Raw genomic sequence first — 23,234 nt, forward strand, 5'->3', positions numbered from 1 at the left:
GTTAACTCCTTTTCCATCAGGATGAAATAAGTTATCCCTGTAGGTGATAGACTATCAGCATGCTATTTGGCTTCTCTAAGAGAGGAGGGTGGGAATTTGCACAGGTGATGTCCTGTATCTTGGGAAGGGGAACATAGACTTCACTTCCTCCACTGCTGTGTTGAGAAGCTAAAAGACACTAGCAGAAAGTAGTAACCTCCAACTACTACTGCACACCATTATTTCTCTTTTTATTTAAAAATGCTTCGTGTTACTCCTGCTGGTTGCAAAAGAATGAAGAAGGTGATTAAATTTTCACTCTTATCAAGAAACTGCTATGAATTAAACTCCAGTCATCAGCTGAATTGGTTTCATAAAATGGTTCCACCGCAAACATACAAAAGCAGTTCTTTCTGTTTGAGTCATCCTTTTGAAATCAGCCACAAGGAAACTCTAGTATAGATGGAAATCTGTTTTATCTGAGATAATATATGCAGTCCACATTGTTTTTCATCATAAAGAAATGTTATAACATTTTCATGTTTTAAAACATTTTCCTTTTTTTCTCAGTACCCCATTATGCCCACCCACTTGCCCACTAAAATAGAAGTGCTCAGAAGATTGTGTAAACAATCTGCATAAGATTTGTTTTGTCCCTTGCTTAGTATTTGTTTTGCTTTTTTTTTTTAGGGCAGGAATTTTGTACTTGTGTTTAGTAGGTAGTAAGCAAAAGGCTGTGTGTGATGTAAATAATGAAAGAAAACATTTGTTATGTTGAGAGACAAAGATTGATTTCTCAGTTTTTCTTCTTTAGGTGAAACTGACAGATATTATAGAAAGTCTTTCCTTTGGGAAGATTTGATATGAAAATAATTGTATTTCACTGGCCCTTAAAGAAGAAATGATTAGAATGTTTAACAGTCAAATTAATAATACTGTTCCTAATAAATATATATTTTATGAGTAACTTTTCATGTTCTCCCAGCCCACAAAGAAAATAACACTATTCCAGAATATATTTATTTAAAAACAATTTTTTTTAACTCTGGAAGTTTAGTTCCTGCTAATGAGAGCAACATGCTTTCGAGTATCAAGCAAAGTTTCAAAGTAATAGATAAAATAGAGGACAGTTTTATTAGGAAGATTTTCTCTAGCATTTCTTCTAGTCTTCAGTAGAATTAATGGTGCTATTTCATGTTCTTGGTGCTAGATAACATTGGGATAGGGCTGGAGCCAGTAATTGAGACATGTGGATGTTTTTTATGTACGTGCTCATTTAAAGTTCTCAAGTACATGACTTCAGGAATTTTTTTTTTTTTTTTTTTTTTTTGGAGACAGAGTTTCTCTCCGTCACCCAGGCTGGAGGATCAGAGCTCACTGCAGCCTCGAGCTCCTGGGCCCAAGTGATCCTCCCACCTCAGCTTTCTGAGTAGCTGGGGCTATAGGTGCATGCCATGACATTTGGCTAATTTTTTCTGTTTTTACTTTTTTTTTTTCTTTTGTAGAGACAGGAGTTGTGCAGACTGGTCTCGAACTCCTGGCCTCAAGTGATCCTCTCACCTTGGCCTCCCAAACTGCTGGGATTACGGGCATAAGCCACCATGCCCAGCCTAGGAATTCATTTTGAAGAATTCTTTTACTCAGATTTTAAAATATAGAGAGAATATATAAAGAGAGTGAGTAGGAAAGCACTGTCTAGGTACTGGGCTTTGTTAAAGAGTATAAACCTTTGGGAATATCATGAATCTTTTTTCAGAGAACACATAAAAAAAGTTCCAGGAAGAATAGCTGTCATAGCACATTTTATTTGCAGTTTAATAATGCCAGTTGTATATTGATTGATTATATGCCATTTTTAAATTTTAAAAACTTTATCTTGGGTCATTTATGTATATAAATAAATGGTACTACAAAAGTGTCTTATTTTGGGTTTTAGATTATCAAATACAGAAGTAGAAGCCAAGATTGAATGTGTTCCTGTGATTGAAACTTTGATGTCACTGATAAAATATCCCCAGATAAGGCCTTCTAAGGGATCTAAGCAGAGTAAGAATATGTCTGATTGGAAATAACATTGTTTTTCTTGGCTAATTTGACCAAGGGCTCTAGAAAGTATATGGAGGGTATATGCCAGCTCTACTCTTGGTTTTTAGTTTCTTGTCTAAGCAAAAAAATTGTTCCTTTTGCTATAGAGGCAGTAGAACTAAATCTATAGTGTTAGGCATGTTACTTGTAAATTCTTATGTCAGGACCAGATGGTCACTTATATTTTTTCCAGCTCCCAAATTCCCTTTATTCTAGTTTAGTCCCATCATTTTCAGAGATGAGGAAACAGATTGCTTTGTTCAAAGACAGCTAGAACTGGAATACAGGCTAATACTTGCCAGCCATGTGATATACTAATGTCAGCCAAATATGGGCATTTACACTTTCAGATGTTTGCCATATCTGTGCACTTACTAATTCTATTTAAAACAATTTAAATTGACTCCTTTAAATGAATAAGCTTATTTTAAAGGAAATTTTTTGCTACTATAAATAGAAAACCATTATATCCTTTAAATAGTAACTCTAAATAGGAATTCAAAACAAAGCAACATTATTAAAATTTAATTTAATTTAAAATTAATTTAAATTTAATTGTTATTAAATTTTTAATTATTTTTGTTCTTGGTCAGAAATGTGTCAAAGCATTGTTTTCATGTTTGATGTCAGTTCCTTAATTGTCTAAACAGAAAAAGCACAGCTAATGCCTCTAGTTAAGCTTCTGTATAACTTTTTAAAATGAAATGCTTCTTAGAGGGGAAATGAGAGGGCATGAATACATGTTTATACACTGAAGTATGATTTCATGTATATCAGAAGATCTTATTATATGGAACCAAAATTATTCTTTGGTTGATTTAATTGTTGTTGAAACTTCAGTTTTTACATTGAAGGTTTTAGTTAGCTTAGCATAAGTTTTTTTTTCTAAATAAGGAATCTGATTGCCTCACAACTCAAATGTATCACAATTATGGTGAAATAGCAATATATTGGTTTCTGTAACCTTTTAAATACTGTAATGAATTAAAATCTCTTCAGCAAAAGCAAATATATCTAGGGTGACGAGAGGTGTTTTTAGTGTATTTGAATGATGGAAATGTTTTTCTTAAAATATTTCTGAAGCATTTTTAAAATAATTTTTTGAATTTATTGATGATAGTAGTTGTGTGTTAGTGTGAATGACTGGTCTAAATGTGTATGTCACTTCCAAGGGATTAGTAGGGGTCAGGATGATTTGTTTTATTCATTGTCTTTTCCTTTGACATGTTCTTATTCATTGGGCTGCATACATTCCCTGTTGCCTTTTCACCAAAAGTGCCACTGCACAGGCCGTATTTCACCGTACTGTAGAAAAAGACAAGTAGACCTTTTTCATTCGTGAGATTCCTATGAAACCTGTTGGTGGAGGTATAAAATGAGGAGACTTTTATGGGCTAGCTAGTAGGAGTTTTGCTGTGAAACCTTTGTAACAGATCTATTAGGAACTAGGGAGAGAAATAAATACAGGAAATACTTGATCCCATTAAACTGAGGATGAAATAGACATGATAATATTTTGGGGATTATTTGTTGTAGTGATTTTTCCGGCTGATCAGAAGTGTTAATTTTTTGTTATACTTGTGTCAAATTTATATACATATATATATTTTGAGATGGAGTCTTGCTCTGTCACCCAGGCTGGAGTGCAGTGGTGCGATCTGGGCTCACTGCAACCTCTGTCTCCAGGTTCATGTGATCCTCCTGCCTCAGCCTCCTGAGTAGCTGGGACTACAGGCACACGCCACCATGCTCTGCTAATTTTTGTATTCTCAGTGGAGATGGGGTTTCACCATGTTGGCCAGGCTGGTCTTGCACTCCTGACCTCAAGTGATCTTCCCACCTTGGCCTTTCTGAACTATTTTCTTTACACACATTTGGAACTACATCTAACTATATTATAGTTTTCACTTTCACCATCAGACAAAATTTAGAAAATTCAAGAGAAGGAAAGTTTATTGTATTTACTCATATTTTTGCTACCATGTTTTTACATCTTCTCTGATATTTTTAAGGTTGTTTTATTTATTTATTTTCTGTTTAGTTGATTTCCTCTAGCCATTCTTTATTTATAGTGGGTCTACTGGTAACAAATTCTCTCAGTTTTTCCTCATCTGAGAATGTCTTGACTTCCCTTCCATTTTTGTCAGCATCTGAAAAATATTATGCCACTATCTTCTGGGTTCTATGGTTTCTGATGAGAACTCCACTGTCAGTCTAATTGTTTTTCTCCTATAAATGCAGTGCTGTCTCTCTCTCTGCTTCCAGGATATTTTTTTTTTTTTTTTTTGTGAGACGGAGTCTCGCTCTGTCACCCAGGCTGGAGTGCAGTGGCGCAATCTCGGCTCACTGCAAGCTCCGCCTCCCGGGTTCACGCCATTCTCCTGCCTCAGCCTCTCCGAGTAGCTGGGACTACAGGCGCCCGCCACCACGCCCGGCTAATTTTTTGTATTTTTAGTAGAGACGGGGTTTCACCGTGGTCTCGATCTCCTGACCTTGTGATCCGCCCGCCTCGGCCTCCCAAAGTGCTGGGATTACAAGCGTGAGCCACCGCGCCCGGCCGATATTTTCTTTTTTCTGTTTTTCCTTTTTTTTTTCTTGAGACGGAGTCTCACTCTGTCTCCCAGGCTGGAGTGCAGTGGCGTGATTTTGGCTCACTGCAACCTCCGCCTCCTGGGTTCAAGCGATTACTCCTGCTTTAGCCTCCCAAGTAGCTGGGACTACAAGGCACACCACCACGCCTGGCTAATTTTTGTATTTTTAGTAGAGACGGGGTTTCACCACGTTGCCCAGGCTGGTCTCGAACTCCTGACCTCAAGTGATCCGCCCACCTCAGCCTCCCAAAGTGCTGGAATTACCAGCGTGAGCCACTGCGCCCAACCTCTTTAAGTACTTTTTCAGCTTTACTCTTTCTTCTGTCTTTTTGACATGTGTGTCCAGTGACACACGTTAGATTTTGCTGTAGTCTCACGGGTCCATAAGGCTCTGTTTTTTGTTTCATTTTGTTTTTCCTATTTTCTCTCTATTGTTCAGATAGAGTAATTTCCACGGTTCAGTTCTATCATAGCTGCTTTTAAATCTTTGTCAGGTAATTCTGTCATCTAAGTTTTGGCACCTGTTGATTATCTTTTGCATTGTTTTTGTTTTTGTTTCTGTTTTTGTTTTGAGATGGAGTTTGGCTCTTGTTGCCCAGGCTGGAGTGCAGTGGCGCGATCTCAGCTCACTGCAACCTCCACCTCCCGGGTTCAAGTGATTCTCCTGCCTCAGCCTCCTGAGTAGCTGGGATTACAGGCATGTGCCACCACACCCGGCTAATTTTGTATTTTTAGTAGAGACGAGGTTTCTCCATGTTGGTCAGGCTGGTCTCAAACTCCCAACCTCAAGTGATCCTCCTGCCTCGACCTTCCAAAGTGCTGGGATTACAGGCGTGAACCATTGCACCCAGCCTATCTTTTGCATTGTTTTAAATCTTGTTCTTGCTAGGATGAGTGATTTTCTGTTAAAACTAGATATTTTCATATTGTGTTCCTAGACTCTGGATATTATCTAACCCTTCTGTTTCCACTGGCTTTTATTGACACTGCTTTGGCAAGGTCATAGGGGGTGCCTCATTACTGCCAGGTGGACATAGAAGTCAAGGATCCCTACTCAGCCTCTACTGACACCTCAGGAAGAGGATCCTTCTTGCTGTTGCTGGGTGGGGGTGGAAGTCTAGCTGACACCACTGAGGTAGGTGTTGGGGCATGCCCAGCCATCAAGGTGAAAGTCCTGGCTCCCTAGTTGGCCTACTTTGACATTGCCCCAATAGGGCATTGGAGCTCCTCACTATAGTTTATGAGCTGGAAGTCAAGGCTCCTCACTTAGTTTTTGTTGGTGTGGGTGGTGGTGGGGCAAAACTGTTTTCTGGGTTTGGCTGGAGTGGAGCAGTTACTGTCAAAAGTTTTCTGTCTTGCCAGGCTGTCCCTTTCTTGTTTCTTTGGCTAGAGAGAGCAAGCTTTTGTTGTGGCTCTTTTTGTCTGTGCCAGTTGGCATTTCCAGGTTGCTGCTTTCTTTAGCTCCAAGTCTGGGATATATTAGGCAAAAAGAAAACCCAGAGAATTTACACCACCATGTCATTCCATGGGTCCTGAGGTCCCTTACTTAGTCTGCCTTCTCTCCACTTTTCACAGTCTTCTCATGTTTTGTATATAACGTCCAGGGTCTTTAGTTATACTTAGCAGAAATAAAAGGGAAAAGTATATCTGCTCTATGCTTCTATAAGTGGAAGTCTTCAAATTTGCATTTTTGACTCCTTTAAACAGTTTTATAAAATATATAATCATTATTGGGCAAAATGTCCCATAAAATGTATATACCATGTGATGTTTTGCATAATATTGTGTTCAAGAGGACTGCTGGAAAATAACATCTTTATTTAAACTGAAACGAATTGTTCACATTATTAATGAAAACTTTTCCCCTCTAGGAAATAATGCAAAAGGTGTCCCAAGGCTCTTGACCAGTGAACAAAGATTTGGGAAAGACAGCCAAGCTCATGTTTTCTCCTGATCAAGAAAATCATCCATCTAAAGCACCAGTAAAATATGGTGAACTCATTGTCTTAGGGTAAGGTTTCTCCATTTGATGACACACAGTTTAATAATATATGCTAACTTTGGCATCTAGGCTAAAAGTACTTTTTTTTTGGAATTTGTATCTTACCTGCTTCCAAAAAGAATTTAAAGCTACAGGTAATGTTACCAAATAAAGAAACTCTTTTAATTCTCATATTCATGCCATCTTTTAAAAGCACTCAAATATGACAAAAGCTTTGTCTCACCCTTACCCACAGAAAGGGCAAAGTTTCTTAAAGATGAAATGGAAAGTCCGGGCGTGGTGGCTCACGCCTGTAATCTCAGCACTTTGGGAGGCCGAGGCAGGCAGATTACCTGAGGCCAGGAATTCGAGACCAGCCTGGCCAACATGGTGAAACCCCATCTCTACTAAAAACACAAAAATTAGCCGGGCGTGGTGGCGCATGCCTGTAATCCCAGTTACTTGGGAGATTGAGGCAGGAAAATTGCTTGAATCCTGGAGGCAGAGGTTGCAGTGAGCTGAGAACACGCCACTGCACTCCAGCCTGGGCAACAGAGTGAGACTCTGTCTCAAAAAAAGAAAACCGAAATGAAATGAAAAATGTATTTGTCCACTGTCACAGTCATTCCATTTGTCTTCCCTATCCCATGTTTTGCCTCAGCTGACTTTACCAAAAATTCCCTTTCTCTTCCCTGCTTTAAGTCATTTCACGTAGGTTAGTCTTCATTTATTCTTTTGCCCCTCTACAGTAGTTATTGCTTTGTGCTGTACATTTGGGTTAAAGGAGTTGTATATGTGTATGGTGACAGCATAATGCCTCTGAAGCCCAGGACCTAGCTACTTCTTAGCTCCTAACATAATTTCATCCATGTAACTCACAGAAATAGAATCTGAAGATTGAGGAATAGATGATTCTGTTATTCCAAATTATTTCAATTTATTCCACTTAAACTTGCCATAACTATCAAAATGGAGACACAGTATTAGCCTTTCTTAACTAGAGATCTCAGAAACTAGAAAATTGCTCGTTTTAGGCCAGGTGCAGTGGCTTATACCTGTAATCCCAGCACTTTGGGAGGCCTAGGTGGGCGGATCACCTGAGCTCAGGAGTTCGCGACAAGCCTGGCCAACATGGTGAAACCCCATCTTCACTAAAAATACAAAAATTAGCTGGGCATGGTAGTGCATGTATATAATCCCAGCTACTTGGGAGGCTGAGGCAGGAGAATCACTTGAACCTGGGAGGAGGAGGTTGCAGTGAGCCGAGATCAGCGCCACTGCACTCCAACCTGAGCAACAGAGCAAGACTCCGTCTCGAAAAAAATAAGAAATAAGAAAATTGCTAATTTTATTTTCCCCCTGCTGTTTCTCTCCTTTTGCCTAAAAAGCAACTCTAGATATTGCAGTATGTTTGAGAGTCAGGTTGTTAAAGTGAGAATGCGTTGTTTCAGATGAGAGAGTAAGAGAAACTGGGGAGATTATATGGAGTTACTGAGCTTGACTGGTGTTAGGAATCCTAGAATCCAGTGCTTCTTCCAGCACTGCTAGCTGTGTGACCTTGGGCAAGTCACTGAACCATCCTGGGCCTTAGTTTCCTTGTCTGTAAAAATGACAGTTAGAAAAGATCATCTAAGGCCCTTTGAGACTTAAAATTCTTTTCTCATAAACAAAACTTCAAAAGATCATAAATTTAGCATAGTAACTACAGTATTAGAACTTCAAATCACATAGATTTTAATGGTATCAGTGACAAACAACTCTTAACTACCAAAAACCTTTCCAGATTAAATTCTTCTAGCAGGAAATTTGAGAGTCATTTGAAGAATAGTTTAAAATTTAGCTTAGGGTTTTAAACTGCCAGTCTTAGCCTATAGGTTCCTCAGTTAATCATTAGCAACAGTGATTGTCTCTGTGTCTGGTACTTGGTGTCTTAAAATGCAGATAATTTTTCTTCTCAACCCTCTAGAAGTGAAGCTGGACAAGGTTTCATGCTGTTGCTACTTAGAAAAGAGCTTTGAACTACAGGAACGCCGTGTGGGACTAAAGAGCGAGATCCAGAAGTGGGATGAGTCATGCAACTCAGAGGACAGTAGTGAAGGGGCAGTGAGGAATCGACAGAGGGTCTGGTGGCAACACAAAGCTTAGAATAGCTAAAATAATTATTAGCTAAGGGGCTGTACTTTGGACTTACAGCAAGCTAGCAACATTACCAAGGGCTTTCTCCAATACAAAGTGTCTTATTTTTTATAAAGGGTCAATGTAGTTTCTACATATGGCAGTCACTGAGTAAACTCTCTTCTCAGCTTTAAAACATTCTTCCTTGCCAGCCACAATTACAGGCCATTTTATAATCACTTCCTCCTCCAGCCTCAAAACTGTCCCTGTTCCCTGCTTCCTTTCCCCCTAGATTGACCAACTACATATGGTAGATCATCAAACCCAAGATTTGTCAGGGGGCGGGGGCAGGGGAGGTGGACAGTGAATGAGGAAAGATTATTATTAAGCTACTGCTCATGCCTCAGTGAGGCAGTAAAGAATGACATAACCACATGACAAACATACTTAAATTCAAATTCTGGCTTTGCCAGTGTCACTTCAGAATATAATTCTTCTGAGTCTGTTTCCTAATGTATAAAAATGGGGACAATGATTTCAATCTGGTAGAATTTTTGCAAGGGTAGATTTAGTGAGGTGGTGTGTATGGGATAGCATTCAATAGTGCCTGGTACATAGTAAACACCCAAATATTTTTATTTTGTTTTTAAGTTTTTTCCATTGGTTTAGTACTTGCTTACCTTTAGGATGTATGTGTGTGTGTGTTTGTGTGTGTGTGTGTGTGTGTGTGTGTGTGTATGTACGTGTTATGGAGAAATGGTCGTAAGATCTGAACAACAAAAGTATGTTTACTACTTAGCAAACATGTCTGTTGGACCGGTTCTGCTAACATAATGAGAGTACATTTGTACGTTCAGGTAGCTAAGACTTAACAAATCTAAAAATTCCTTATTTCAAAAGTTCAGCTATTTAAAGTGTTTGGTTCACAATTAAAGGAGATTGTGTTTTAAAAAATACATACTGTACTTTTTAAAGGTTGTATTAGCACATGCAAACGATTCACCTTAAAAAAACAGAATGAGTCATAAGGAGTCAGACATGCCATTAATCAGCTCTTAATTATGTTCCATAAAAGAGGGAAGGAAAAAAATAGAGATAACTCGAATCTGTATATAATCCAGAAGGTTCTCTGTGACTTGGAATGAAGCCAGAAAAAGAATCTCATTTTGTTTCACACACTGGCACCTGGTATGGAGATCAACAGTTGCTCAAAGGAATTTTAAATAATTATAATGTGTTAATAGATAATTAGTTGGGAATTGATTCTGCAAGGCAAAGTCAAACATTTGTTTTATAATTGTGCAGTTCTTGCAAGAGATCACCTATACTTTTTTTCCCCCATCAGGTATAATGGGTCTCTCCCAAATGGCGATAGAGGAAGGAGGAAAAGTAGGTTTGCTTTGTTTAAAAGACCTAAGGCAAATGGGGTGAAGCCCAGCACTGTGCATATTGCTTGTACTCCTCAGGCTGCAAAGGTAAAAAAAAAAAAAAAAGGCTACATAAATTAACTTGGAAAAATTGAAAGACTTTTATGTGTTGTTTATATTCTCTAGCATTCCCCTCACATTTCTATTTCAGAAATTGCCTTTTGTTTGGATTGGAGAAGAGACTTTGGAGACATGGTATTTGAAGAGCTGCCATATGGAAGGGGAATTGGACTTTAAAAAAAAAAATGACAAACCAGGATCAGTGGGTGGAAATTAGAAGGAAACATTCTCTTTCCTTATTAAAAGAGGTGGGATGGGGGACAGGGCTTTATCTAGTACTTAGAATTATGCAGCTGTCTGCCCTGAGAAGTGGGAAGTTCCCACTCTGTTACTAGAGGGGTCTCCCTGGGCTGGATGAAAAATGTGATGTATAATATGTGTATTCAGGTATTAGAAGCATGTTTGGATGAGGTAATTTTTAAACTAAGGGTCTTTACTTAAGATTCTGTGTATTGGTTGTATGCATTTTTGGTTTATAACTTCATATATTTTAGCATAGTACCTTGTACAAAGTAGACCTCAATAATTATAAAGTTGAATCAAAGCTATGAAGGCAATATCCAATTGCATCTACAATATAACTTCTCAACCCCCTAGCCTATTTCATGCTTCTAGCCCCCTTTTCATCTAAGAAAATTTCCAGAAGCTGGACCACCATTTCAGGATACTTGGGCTTTTCCTAGAGTGACAGACGAGGAGGGGGAATTTCACATCTTTATATTTTCTGTGAATTCGTCTGCCTCCAATTTTATAACACTGACTTTGTGTTATAAAGAATTTGATATTATAATGAGCAAATAAGAAAAATTAGAGTTCTTTGACTCCTGGAAGTACCTGTATCTTTAGCTAAGTAGCCCTAGGATGTACATTAATATTATACCATCTGAAGCATATCTTTGTAAGTTAAATAAACAAGAGACAGAAAAATTGGCATATGATGTGGTTTTAGGTCGCAGCTTCAGTGTCTGAAGGTAATTGGCTTTTCAGCTTTGTTTTATATCCAGTTTGATTTGTGAAAGAATCCTTAGGCCTTGACTAGGACTCCTCTGTTACTATTTGGGAGCCAGTTAGTGCAGAAAAGGGACAGTTTCTTTTTGCTCCTTTGGCGAGAAGGAATATACTAAGCAGGTGGTGGAAGTAAACCTCAGATTGATTGAATCTGAGGAGCTTCTTACAGTATCTCCCCCAGGAGTGCTCTTGACATTTTGGGTGTGCCACTTTTTCATTGTTCAGGACTTTCCCACATACTACAGGACATTTATGGGTCCTTCACCCACAAAATGCCATTTGAGCCTGCAAATCCTTGTAACAGCCAAAAAATGCACAAAATATTTTCACATGCCCCTTAGACTGCTAATACTACCTCTGGTTGAAAACCACTATCAGGGAAAATATTTCTAATCCCTGCCTCTGTAATACCATATTCTGTACTTTTCTTCCTATTTTACTCTGCCATGCCATCATGTTTTCATTGTTATCTCTTTTTCATCTTTCATCTTTACTAGGCAGTAAGAATCTTAGGGATCACAGATTGACTTTTGGCTGGATGCAGTAGCTCACACCTATAATCCCAGCACTTGAGAGGCCAAGGTGGGCGGATCACTTGAGCTCAGGAGTTCGAGACCAGCCTGGGCAACATAGTGAAACTCCATCTCCACCAAAAATACAAAAAATTAGCCAAGCATGGTGGCATGCCCTGAGGTCCCAGCTACTTGGCAGTCTGAAGCGGGAGGATCACTTGAGCCCGGGAGGCAGAGGCTGCAGTGAGCTGAGATCATGCCACTGTACTGCAGCCTGAGTGACAGAGTGAGACCCTGTCTCAATTAAAAAAAAAAAAAAAAAGATTGACTCTTCCTCTTTAAATTTTGGAGGAATGTATTTGTGAGGTCATGATGAAAATTAAGTGTTTAGTCTGGCAGTCATCTGGGATGAGTAGTTAAAACCCTGCGTTCTAGTCCAGTGAGACTCAAACGTAACTTGACATAGTTTTTATTCTCAGTCTTAGAGTAGGTTTAATAACTAACAAACAAAGATTACAATTTCAAAGCACATAAAAACCAATGTTTTAAAATCTCTTTAGCCACTAAGAATTTTCAAAATACTGAGTAATTATTTCATTGAAAAGTCAGCTGTTTAACAGGGCACAGTGGCACATGTCTGTTAGTCCCAGCTCCTTGGGAGGCAGAGGCAGGAAGATCACTTGAGCGCAGGAGTTTAAGGCTGTAGTGTGCCATTTTCCTGCCTGTAAATAGCCACTGCACTTCAGCCTCTGCAACATAGTGAAACCTGGTCTCTTAAAACATATATGTGTGTGTGTGTGTGTGTGTGTGTGTGTGTATATATGTGTGTATATATATGTTTAAAACCTGTAAAACAATTATATAGTATTTATGAATACCTAAATGTATAGAAAGAAATATGTAAAACATGCATGTAAATGATCTACACTGCATTCTTTTTTTTTTTTTTTTTTTTTTTTGAGACAGAGTCTCGCTGTGTCACCCGGGCACCCAGGCTGGAGTGCAGTGGCGCAATCTCGGCTCACTGCAAGCTCCGCCTCCCGGGTTCACGCCATTCTCCTGCCTCAGCCTCTCCGAGTAGCTGGGACTACAGGCGCCCGCCACCACGCCCGGCTAATTTTTTTGTATTTTTAGTAGAGACGGGGTTTCACAGTGGTCTCGATCTCCTGACCTCGTGATCCACCCGCCTCGGCCTCCCAAAGTGCTGGGATTACAAGCGTGAGCCACCGCGCCCGGCCTACACTGCATTCTTGAGGTTGGATACCTCTGTGGAGAAAAGGGAACTGTGAGAGACATGTAGGCAGCCTCAATTGTATCTGTAGTTTAATTCCTTAAAAAAATCAGAAGCAGGCCAGGCACAATGGCTCACACCTGTAATCCCAGCACTTTGGGAGGCCGAGGTGGGCGGATCACGAGGTCAGGAGTTCGAGACTAGCCTGGCCAACATGGCAAAACCCCGTCTCTACTGAAAATACAAAAATTAGCCGGGTGTGGTGGCATGCACCTGTAATCCCAGCTACTCAGGAGGCTGAGGCAGGAGAATCACTTGAACGTGGGAGGCGGAGGTTACAGTGAGCCGAGATAGTGCCACTGCACTCCAACCTAGGTGACAGAGCGAGACTCTGTCTCAAAAAAAAAAAAAAAAAATCAGAAGCAAAAGTGGCAATATTAAGCTTTGATAAAGCTGAGTCGTTAGTACAGTCTCTTTCTATATTTGGAAATAGGGTATTTCTGTATTCTCTTTGTATATTTGGAAATTTGACAGTCTTAAAGCTGTCGTTTTAAGGCTTTATCTATTACAGATTAGTTGCAAATTGAAACCAAGTAAAAGCTTATGATGCCAAACTTCTAATTAAGAAGGATTTTTTCATTTAGCTTCTTTGCTGTTTGTAATTATTCTCTTCTGTCTTTGTGTCTGTTTTATTTTTATGCAGCCCATTTCTACTTCCTTTGTGTGATGACTAGATTTTTCCCCTCCTTTGATATTATCTTCAACTCATATACATAGAAAACACTTGAAAACAAAACTGAAAAGTTCTTTTTAGCGATGTTTTTAGTTTGAGATAAATCAGAAGTACCGTCATAAGCATTACATCCCTTTCCTTTGGTAATGTTTAATCATTCTATGAATCTTTCTTTTGTTTTTTATTTTTTTATTTTATCTCCTGGGACCAAATCCCAAATGCATTTTTCTGTATCTCACCCAGCATATGGCAAGCATTTGTCATCTGTAGAGTCACAAAATGGTTAGAAAACCAGTTAATTTGGCTTATGAGTGAACTTTATAGCTCTCTGAATGACTTCAAAAATAAGATTCCTCTTATTTTGCAAGATTTTGCATTTTCTTCTTATCAGAGCAGTACTGTTGTTTTCTATGTGGGATTTGGTTTTGATTATTTTATAATTTAAAATACTTAATAAGGGAGTCTAGTAGTTTGATAAAAGAAAATTATGGGCCGGGCGCAGTGGCTCATGCCTGTAATCCTAGCACTTTAGGAGGCTGAGGCAGGCGGATTGCCTTAGCTCAGGAGTTCAAGACCAGCCTGGGCAACATGGTGAAATGCCATCTCTACTAAAAATACAAAAGAAATTAGCCAGGCGTGGCAGCATGCACCTGTAGTCCCAGCTGCTTGGGAGGCTGAGGCAGGAGAATCACTTGAACCTGGGAGGTGGAGGTTGCAGTGAACAGAGATTGCACTCCAGCCTAGGCGACAGAGCAAGACTCCGTCTTTAAAAAAAAAACAGAAAGAAAATTATGTTTTTACTCTGTAACTGCTTCTAAATATTCTTCGGTACCCCATTCAACCTGAGAGAAACTACTGTCACAACTGACGGGAGTTATTAACCTCTCTAAATTTCAGGGGGAAAATGTATAAATATGTCATGTATTTGATAAATAGTTTTCCCTTTTTTTAATAAAAAGATTATCTGATTGGATTGACCTGCCTACTAATTTTTGCTATTAACTTTTTCATTCTTAGGCAATAAGCAACAAGGACCAGCATAGCATATCGTATACTTTATCTCGGGCCCAGACTGTGGTGGTTGAATATACTCATGACAGCAACACCGATATGTTTCAGGTATTTTAACATCTAAAAATTTTTTTCTTAAAAAACAAAAAAGTTAAAAATCTATTGTTGGTGACTTTTGCTGAGGTCAGATAAAGGATTATCAGATTTTTATATTGTATTTTATTAAAATGTAGATTGATTGCTAACCCTTATAAATAGAAGTCAGTCTAGCATGGTTGAGATGGGCTCCAGAATAAGAATTACTGGTAAATATTACATAGCCATTATATGCCTGAGTTTCCTCCTCTGTAAAGTGCAGATAATAGACTCTCCCCTATGACTGTTAAGAGGCTTAAATGATCTAGTACATGTAGAGTACTCAGCGCTGTGCCAGGCACTTAGTAAAAACACTTAGTGAATAGTAGCTATTATCCAAAAAAGAAAACAATAAATATTCTGCACACATTTATGACTTTTTCTACCACTACCTCCCACCTTCCTCTCTAGGCAATAAACAATCCAGGCACTTGCTAACTATTTGTATTATCTATGTGAAATCAAACCTTTTTCTCAGCACGTATTTGGTCAATGCTACTCATGCAATAAAAGTATTTTTCTCTTCTTGTACCAATCCAGTGCTGATATTTTTATAAACTGATAGATTTTAGGACAGTCAATTCCAAAGATGTAAATAGAATCCTTGATCTTCTCCCTTAATATTGAGCTCTCCGAAGCTTAGGCTTTTTAAAAACAAACTTAAGTAGAATATAAATTGCCTGATAATGTTGCTTTTATAATTATTGTCACATTGACTCTTCCATTTTTCTTTATTTTACAAGGCAAATAAAAGTGAAAAGGCCTAGAAATATATTTAATTTCAGTCAATAGTGAAATATTTCTTTGAAGTCACTCCCTCTGCCTAACTCTTTTAATGAGATGAGATACTGAATTTCTTTTCTCTAGTTAATATTAGAATGTGGGCATTTATTATGTTTTCCTCGCTTTTACCAAAAATAAATAACATCTTTAATGAAGATTAATGTTTAGATCCAAGAAAAACCTAACACAAAGCTTTAGGATGATTTTTCACATTTTGTTTCACTGACAAGCAGTGAAAATGAATGAGCTTAGCTTTTTTTAAAGTCAAGATGCTACTAGGCCTGTAGTCTCAGTTACTCAGGGGGCTGAGGTGGAAGGATAGCTTGAGGTCAGCATGGGCAACATAGTGAGACTTCATCTCTTTAATAAAACATAGATAAATATATGTGTGTGTGTGTGTGTGTCTGTGTGTGTGTGTGTGTCTGTGTGTGTGTGTGTGTCTGTGTATCTCCAGGATATTTAGTCACAGGCTAGAATTTTAGCTTCAGAAAGTACCTTATATTTATTTGTTTACCACTTATCTTTTGTAGATGAAGTTAACTGAAGTCTTGTGAGTTAAAGATGATAGAGTTACTTGGGGGCAAAACTGAAATTAAACCAGGCATCCTGAATTCTGAAACAATGTCTTCACCATCTAATGAAGGCCCTTAAATAAGTTTTAATAGTTTGGGTTTTGTCTTTTTCATAAAGTAGAGAATTTTTCCCAATATCATAAACTGATTATGCCCTGTGTACAGGTATTATACCTTAGGAAAATCCAAACATTTCTGCATCAAAAAGACTGTGATGTATCAGAAACTACCTTGATAAACTAGCCAGTCTTTGAGGAATTGTATTGGAAACATTCTAGGATTGTCTACCCTGTAAACTGAACAAGAACATTTGTTCAAGTCATCAGATATTCCAACTCCAACTCTATGCATTGTTTGTCACTATGAAGTACATAAGGGAGACATTACAAGCTGATTACATGCCTAGGTGCTGTACTGACCCTCTAAATCTTAAGCACATTGATTGTGTTGAAGAAGGATGGAGAAAAGACTTTACACTGGTGCCTTTTCATGTAGATCTTTTTATCAGGTAAAGTAGGATTTTTGCCAGCAACCAGTAGAAAAGCATTCTAGCAAAAGAGATGGCGAAGAAGTAGTACACAGTGTGGTAAAAGATTGACGAATAAGCTATTGTAGCTAGTATACACAAATAGCAGGAAATTCGGCTGGATTGGTAGATGGGAGGCAAATCTTGAGTCAGTTTCTAACTATTATCAGAAATAGTAAACTACAAATTTTGGATAAGCTATAAGGAACCATTGAGTTTTCTCAGGAGGGTAAGGGAAAGTAACAAAAGAGCTGTATTTTTAATGCTAAAAATAGCAGGGGAAGAATTATTAACAATCATATTTGCCGGGCGCGGTGGCTCACGCTTGTAATCCCAGCACTTTGGGAGGCCGAGGCGGGCGGATTACGAGGTCAGGAGATCGAGACCATGGTGAAACCCCGTCTCTACTAAAAATACAAAAAATTAGCCGGGCGTGGTGGCGGGCGCCTGCAGTCCCAGCTACTCGGAGAGGCTGAGGCAGGAGAATGGCGTGAACCCAGGAGGCGGAGCTTGCAGTGAGCCGAGATCGTGCCACTACACCCCCGCCCGGGGGAGAGAGCGCGACTCCCCGTCTCAAAAAAAAAAAAAAAAAAAAATCATATTTTGGCATCTGATCACATTCATGGTGGTTTTTTTCTCTTTATAGATACTTAAGTTTCTTCCTTCTCATTGTCATTACAAATATTGCTTCGGTGTCTTAAATATTCTCTTCCAAGACCCAGTTGAAATGTCAGCTCTCTGGAACAGTCTCTTTCCAATTAAGTGCTACTTCTGTTGATTCTGAATATTAGTTCAATCCTTGGCCTGTATCTTTTAGCTTTTAAAGAGCCTTTTTATTTGGGGAAATATTTTTAGTTTCAAAGATCTGAGCCCATTTAAGATATCCTTATTTTTAAGAATAAAGAAAAGGAATATCCAATCGTATATTTGTTAACTCGTTTCCCTCTAAAACTATCCAATCTAAATAAAAAGACCTTATACTTGACGATTGGACAGAAACACTACAGAGGTTTATTTGAAAGTGAGGAACTTGAGGCTAAAATATGTAAAGAATGACTTTTAAGAGCCTTTATCTTTGTAGAGGGTCAATATTTTTTCTCAGTACCCACGTTCTTCAATTTTATGGTACTACTTTATAACAAATACATTCATGAACTGATAATTTCCAAATGTTTGCTTTAAAGCCCTGTGACACTTGTCACTTTTGTCATCTCCCCATTGATTTCCTTTTTTCTTTTCAACTTTCAAAATGAAATTAACTTATTTACTAGCTAGTACCTCTGAAGATATTTTTAATCTCTGACACCTCACCCATCCAGAACTCTTATCTAGGATCCTTGTCTCTCTGAAATATCCCTAAGAACCAAGAAGAGTATATATATAAAATAAATGCCACAAAGTTGATGCAGTGAAATTCCTTTTCTATTCTCCCTAGAGAATCCCTTAGGCTCTCACCAGAACCTTTTGAAATACTTTTCTCTGAAGTAGGTTATTTGATTTCTCAACCCATAACAGAGTAAGAGTAGCCAGTTAAAAGAGGGGCTTGTTGCTTGGAGACAAGCATGACCAAAAACAAGGAGTGATGATAGCTGACAACCTGACAGAAAAGAAACAAGAAAATATATGAAGTATACATAAGACCTCAAAGCAAGGCTATGTAAGCCCTTGACATAAGCACCAGCAGTCTTGTATACCTCTTATAGCACCTGAAGACATCACTGCATTTCAGCTTAATGTAAGTGGTATTTATAGTGTAATGTTCTGCAGTCATCCTAAAAGATTTACTTATATATGTTCACTATATTCTGTTAAATAAGGTAGAATATCTCTTTAAATATCTCTGAAGAGAAAAAACCTACATGATACACATATTTCCATCCAAAAGGGTTAAAATTAAAATCTGTAGCCATCTAGAAATCTCAGCCATTCTTGAACTCTTCATTCCCTAAGGGTTTCGTATATTGTTGTAAGTTCTCATTTAATTCCATGCTCTAAGTGATTACTTCATTAGAGACAGTCTGACTCATTAGTTTTCAAGAGTATAGATGCCCCCAACGTTAAGTATGGTAAACTTCAACTTTAGAAATTTCAGAGGCCTAATGTTTGCTCCTTATTGTGCCCTTCTTGTGGATTTTTCACTGTGTTCTTTGAATGGGTTTATAGATGTTTTTTTTTCCCTCAGATTGGCCGGTCGACTGAAAGCCCCATTGATTTCGTAGTAACTGACACGGTTCCTGGAAGTCAAAGTAATTCTGATACACAGTCAGTACAAAGTACTATATCAAGATTTGCCTGCAGAATCATATGTGAACGGAATCCTCCCTTTACAGCACGGATTTATGCCGCAGGATTTGACTCATCAAAAAACATCTTTCTTGGGGTAATAAGCTTTTTTTCTAAATGATGCTTTCTTTTATACTAGCTTTCATTCCAAATTACAAGTAATTGGAAGCTCGCTACTATTATTTCTACTAGGAGAAGGCTGCCAAATGGAAGACATCAGATGGGCAGATGGATGGCTTGACCACTAATGGTGTTCTTGTGATGCATCCACGCAATGGGTTCACAGAAGACTCCAAGCCTGGAATATGGAGAGAAATATCAGTGTGTGGAAATGTATTTAGCCTACGTGAAACCAGATCAGCTCAGCAGAGAGGAAAAATGGTAAATACTGAATGGTATTTTCTTAATTAGCTACAATAAACACATAAGATGAGTTGAACTGAATGCATTACATACATTCCAGAAAACTCTTAAATCTATTGCCAACACAGAATACTATCAAACACTGACTACCAAATTCTATACTAGAGGACAGTATCTTAATATTTCATTTAGTAGCCGACGCGGTGGCCCACACCTGTAATCCCAGCATTTTGGGATGCCAAGGCAGATGGATCACCTGAGGTCAGGAGTTTGAGACCAGCCTGACCCACATGGAGAAACCCTGTCTCTACTAAAAATACAAAATAACCCAGGCATGGTGGTGCATGCCTGTAATCCCAGCTACTTGGGAGGCTGAGGCAGGAGAATAGCTTGAACCTGGGAGGCAGAGGTTGCAGTGAGCTGAGATCGCGCCATTGCACTCCAGCCTGGGCAACAAGAGCATTTTAGTAAACTCTAGAAGTTCATTCTTCTGTCATATCATGTTAATATATTTTAAAACCTAAGCTTTCTTAAACTAAACAGCACTCTCTCTGATCTTTTCTGTTGCCATCTGTAGATCTTTGACCATATTTACCTCATTAAAAATATTAGACTTATTGATTAGCCAGATGTTTTAATCATAAGTTGTCTTTACCATAAGGCTAAAAAGAAATGTGTTAATGTTTGATATTTTATCCTTGATTTTCAAACTTATGTTTTTCATAACTACTGTCAGTTTCTTGAATATTTAGTGAAAATCCTAGGAAATCTCATTTCTTGAGTAAGGAGTACTTAAAACCAAAACACTTATGTAAAAATCCAAAACAGAGTGGTAAATATGTTTTTCAACTCTTATCTCCTCTAGGTGGAAATTGAAACCAATCAGTTACAAGATGGCTCGTTAATTGACCTCTGTGGTGCAACATTGCTATGGCGTACTGCAGAAGGCCTTTCCCACACTCCTACCGTGAAGCATTTAGAAGCTTTAAGACAGGAAATCAATGCAGCACGACCTCAGTGCCCTGTAGGGTTCAACACACTAGCATTTCCTAGTATGAAGAGGAAAGATGTTGTAGATGAAAAACAACCATGGGTATATCTAAACTGCGGCCATGTACATGGCTATCATAACTGGGGAAACAAAGAAGAACGTGATGGAAAAGATCGTGAATGTCCTATGTGTAGGTCTGTCGGTCCCTATGTTCCTCTGTGGCTTGGATGTGAAGCTGGATTTTATGTGGACGCCGGCCCTCCAACCCATGCGTTTAGCCCGTGTGGGCATGTATGTTCAGAAAAGACAACTGCCTATTGGTCCCAGATCCCGCTTCCTCATGGTACTCATACTTTTCATGCAGCCTGTCCCTTTTGTGCACATCAGTTGGCTGGTGAACAAGGCTACATCAGACTTATTTTTCAAGGACCTCTAGACTAACAGACCATTGTCCTGCAGGACTACATTATAAATTTATAAGCTAAGTGAGTTGGGTTTTCGAACCTGTTGTCCACGTCACAGTTTTTCTGCTCTGGTCATTTGCATTAAGATGAAGAATTTTTTAAAACATTTATAATAAATAGTAGCAATTTCTGAGCAAAAATCTGGGAAACTCAAGCAAAGGAATTTCTGAAAGTATCAGTCTTCTGAATTCTGAGTTTTGAAAATATATTTTGAGGAGAAAAAGACATAGTCTAATTTGATGCCTTCCTTTTAGTGTTTTTGAATCACCCATCCTCAGTGCTGAAATTGTTTTGTATAACTGAGGGTACTGTTGGTTCAAACTATGTTAGTTTACAGTTTGTTGCAAACATTGTAAAATATAGCGATGTGTATATTAACTTTTTTCTATTTATCTTTATTATAGAAAATACCTTAGAATGTTCTTGATAGAGTAGCATGGTAACGATGGTGTCACACCCTTGGTGTGAATGGTAGCTTAGTGAGCAACCTAGCTCAAGGATTTGCAAAGTTAGGAAGAAGGACAAGAGAGCCTCTCTTCCACCCCAATCTAAATATGGAATTTGGTAAATTAGACTACTTTGTAATTTGTAAGACCAAATTCATATTAATTACCATTGTGTGAAAGGTGTTTGTTTTTAACCACATTGAAGATAATCAGGAAAGATTTTTTCTTAATGTTTCTCTCGAGCGTAGTACTATAACAAAAACTTAATGCTAAGAAACATTTTATATGCTCCTTTGAATATGCAATTTAATCTAGATTATCTATTTTTCTCCCATGATAACTAATCTGTTTTTAGTATCAGCAGTATTTGGCAAGTTTATTTTTTGGATATAAACTGTGGTTCATCTGTTCACTGTTTCTAGACAAAAATCATTCCCATAAGAAAAAGTATAAATTAGCAAGAAAGAGAGTGACTTGATTTGCTTTTGGAAAAAGAAATGCTTAATTAATTATTCTGTATTTGGCCTTATTCAGGCATTAGGAAATCTAGAGATCTAAAGGGTTGAATGACAATAGTGCCCCCGTTTTTATCAGACCAGCCTTAACTCTGGGTTTGCATCCCTAAGGAGATTGCCACAGTGAGACTTAAGCAAATGTTTGGTTGGCAGATGAGCACCAATGACTGCAGCGTGGAGTGACGCACTGCATGGTCTGTTTATTCTCTAATTCCAATATGTCTTTTGCTTCCAGAAGCAAGAACAAGTTTCTTCTCTCCCCTCCTTCCCCCCCTTTTTTCAAAGGCACCACAAGTATAGACAGTTGCACTACATCAAATCTTTGACACTTGTAGAGACCAGTACACTTTTAGATTAGACAGTATCTTCTTTTAATATTTTGATTTGTTTTCCTTTAGTTTGAAAAGTTGTATAATACTTAATTGACTGTAGCAAAGTTTTATGTGTGGTAGCAGAGCTTTAATTTATCCTATTACAAAACTGTTCCGAATTTTCTTTTTGTTTTTAAAAAACAAAACTTGTTGCTTAGAAGCCATGAACTATTTTATTTTACTTCAACTGTCAAAACTTCATTGTTTTAAAAAATGATCATTTGGGTTCACTCAGGAAATGCATGTCAGGAAACTTGCATTATAAGTTTATTAGTTGTGATGTATCAGTAACTGCTGTTACCCCTTTTTTCAAAGAAATATAATTGATTTTGAAGTTTTCTAGATTGTCACATGCTTTGTGACTAATGCAAGAAAGCAAGTCCTGTGTTGTATTTGTTCTAGTCATTTCTATTCAGGCTATATATTGTAGCTTAATTTTTATTTGCAATTAATTTATTTAAACTAAGTAAATACTTTTCAAAATAGATATTTGAATTTGTCTCTGTGGGTTCATTTTTGCATAATCGAGAATGAGAAACCAGAAGTGAAAACTGTGGACAACTCTATTCCACACTCCAAAAATAGTCATTTGAAATAGATGAAAAGTTTGCATTTAATGTAACACTTTAAAGTCTCTGGTTCTTTTTGAAAAGCATCTCTTATTAATAAAGGAACTTTTTGTTAGTGGTTGAATAATTGAGGCCTTTTCTAAGTTAAGCCTTGCTAGGGAGTTGGCACCTGTAAGTTGCATGTTAGACTATTTAAATAGTGGCTTTGTAACCATAAAAGTTTCACGCCCTTCCCAAAGTTGCCTGCATTTTCTTCTAACAGGTAAAAACAATTTCTTCTAACAGGGAAAAACCTGGCTCATTTTCTATCAAATTCAAGTTTTAAAAATTCAGGCAATTTAAATGATCAGTTGGGTGTTTGCTGTTCGAGCAGAACTGTTATTTTGCCATGGCTACTAGAACACTTTTACTTACTCAGTTGTATTAAGGGAATGTCAGTATTCTGGTCAAGGAGGAGAAAAAGTTGTATTTAGGTCTCCTAAA

General features: G+C 38.0%; 1 protein-coding gene across 6 annotated transcripts in view; it reads left to right on the forward strand.

Moving 5' to 3' along the window:
- Window positions 1–22,878, forward strand: part of PELI1 (pellino E3 ubiquitin protein ligase 1) — a 61,993-nt gene extending 39,115 nt beyond the window's left edge. For 4 of the 6 annotated variants that reach the window (XM_058429130.1, XM_032179174.2, XM_032179173.2 and 1 more), the window contains 6 exons: window positions 6,527–6,666; window positions 10,097–10,226; window positions 14,740–14,841; window positions 18,932–19,129; window positions 19,225–19,413; window positions 20,261–22,878. In XM_058429130.1, the coding sequence (XP_058285113.1) occupies window positions 6,596–6,666; window positions 10,097–10,226; window positions 14,740–14,841; window positions 18,932–19,129; window positions 19,225–19,413; window positions 20,261–20,827 (1,257 nt within the window). In that variant the 5' untranslated portion in view covers window positions 6,527–6,595 and the 3' untranslated portion in view covers window positions 20,828–22,878. Of the gene's footprint in view, window positions 1–6,526; window positions 6,667–10,096; window positions 10,227–10,329; window positions 10,487–14,739; window positions 14,842–18,931; window positions 19,130–19,224; window positions 19,414–20,260 lie in introns of those variants that run through there. The other 2 variants (XM_032179175.2, XM_058429132.1) reach the window with 2 other exon arrangements.
- The last annotated feature ends 356 nt before the right edge of the window (window positions 22,879–23,234 follow it).

The sequence above is a fragment of the Hylobates moloch genome, unplaced genomic scaffold, assembly GCF_009828535.3.
Source record: "Hylobates moloch isolate HMO894 unplaced genomic scaffold, HMol_V3 SCAFFOLD_15, whole genome shotgun sequence".
In the NCBI taxonomy this organism is placed as follows: domain Eukaryota; kingdom Metazoa; phylum Chordata; class Mammalia; order Primates; family Hylobatidae; genus Hylobates; species Hylobates moloch.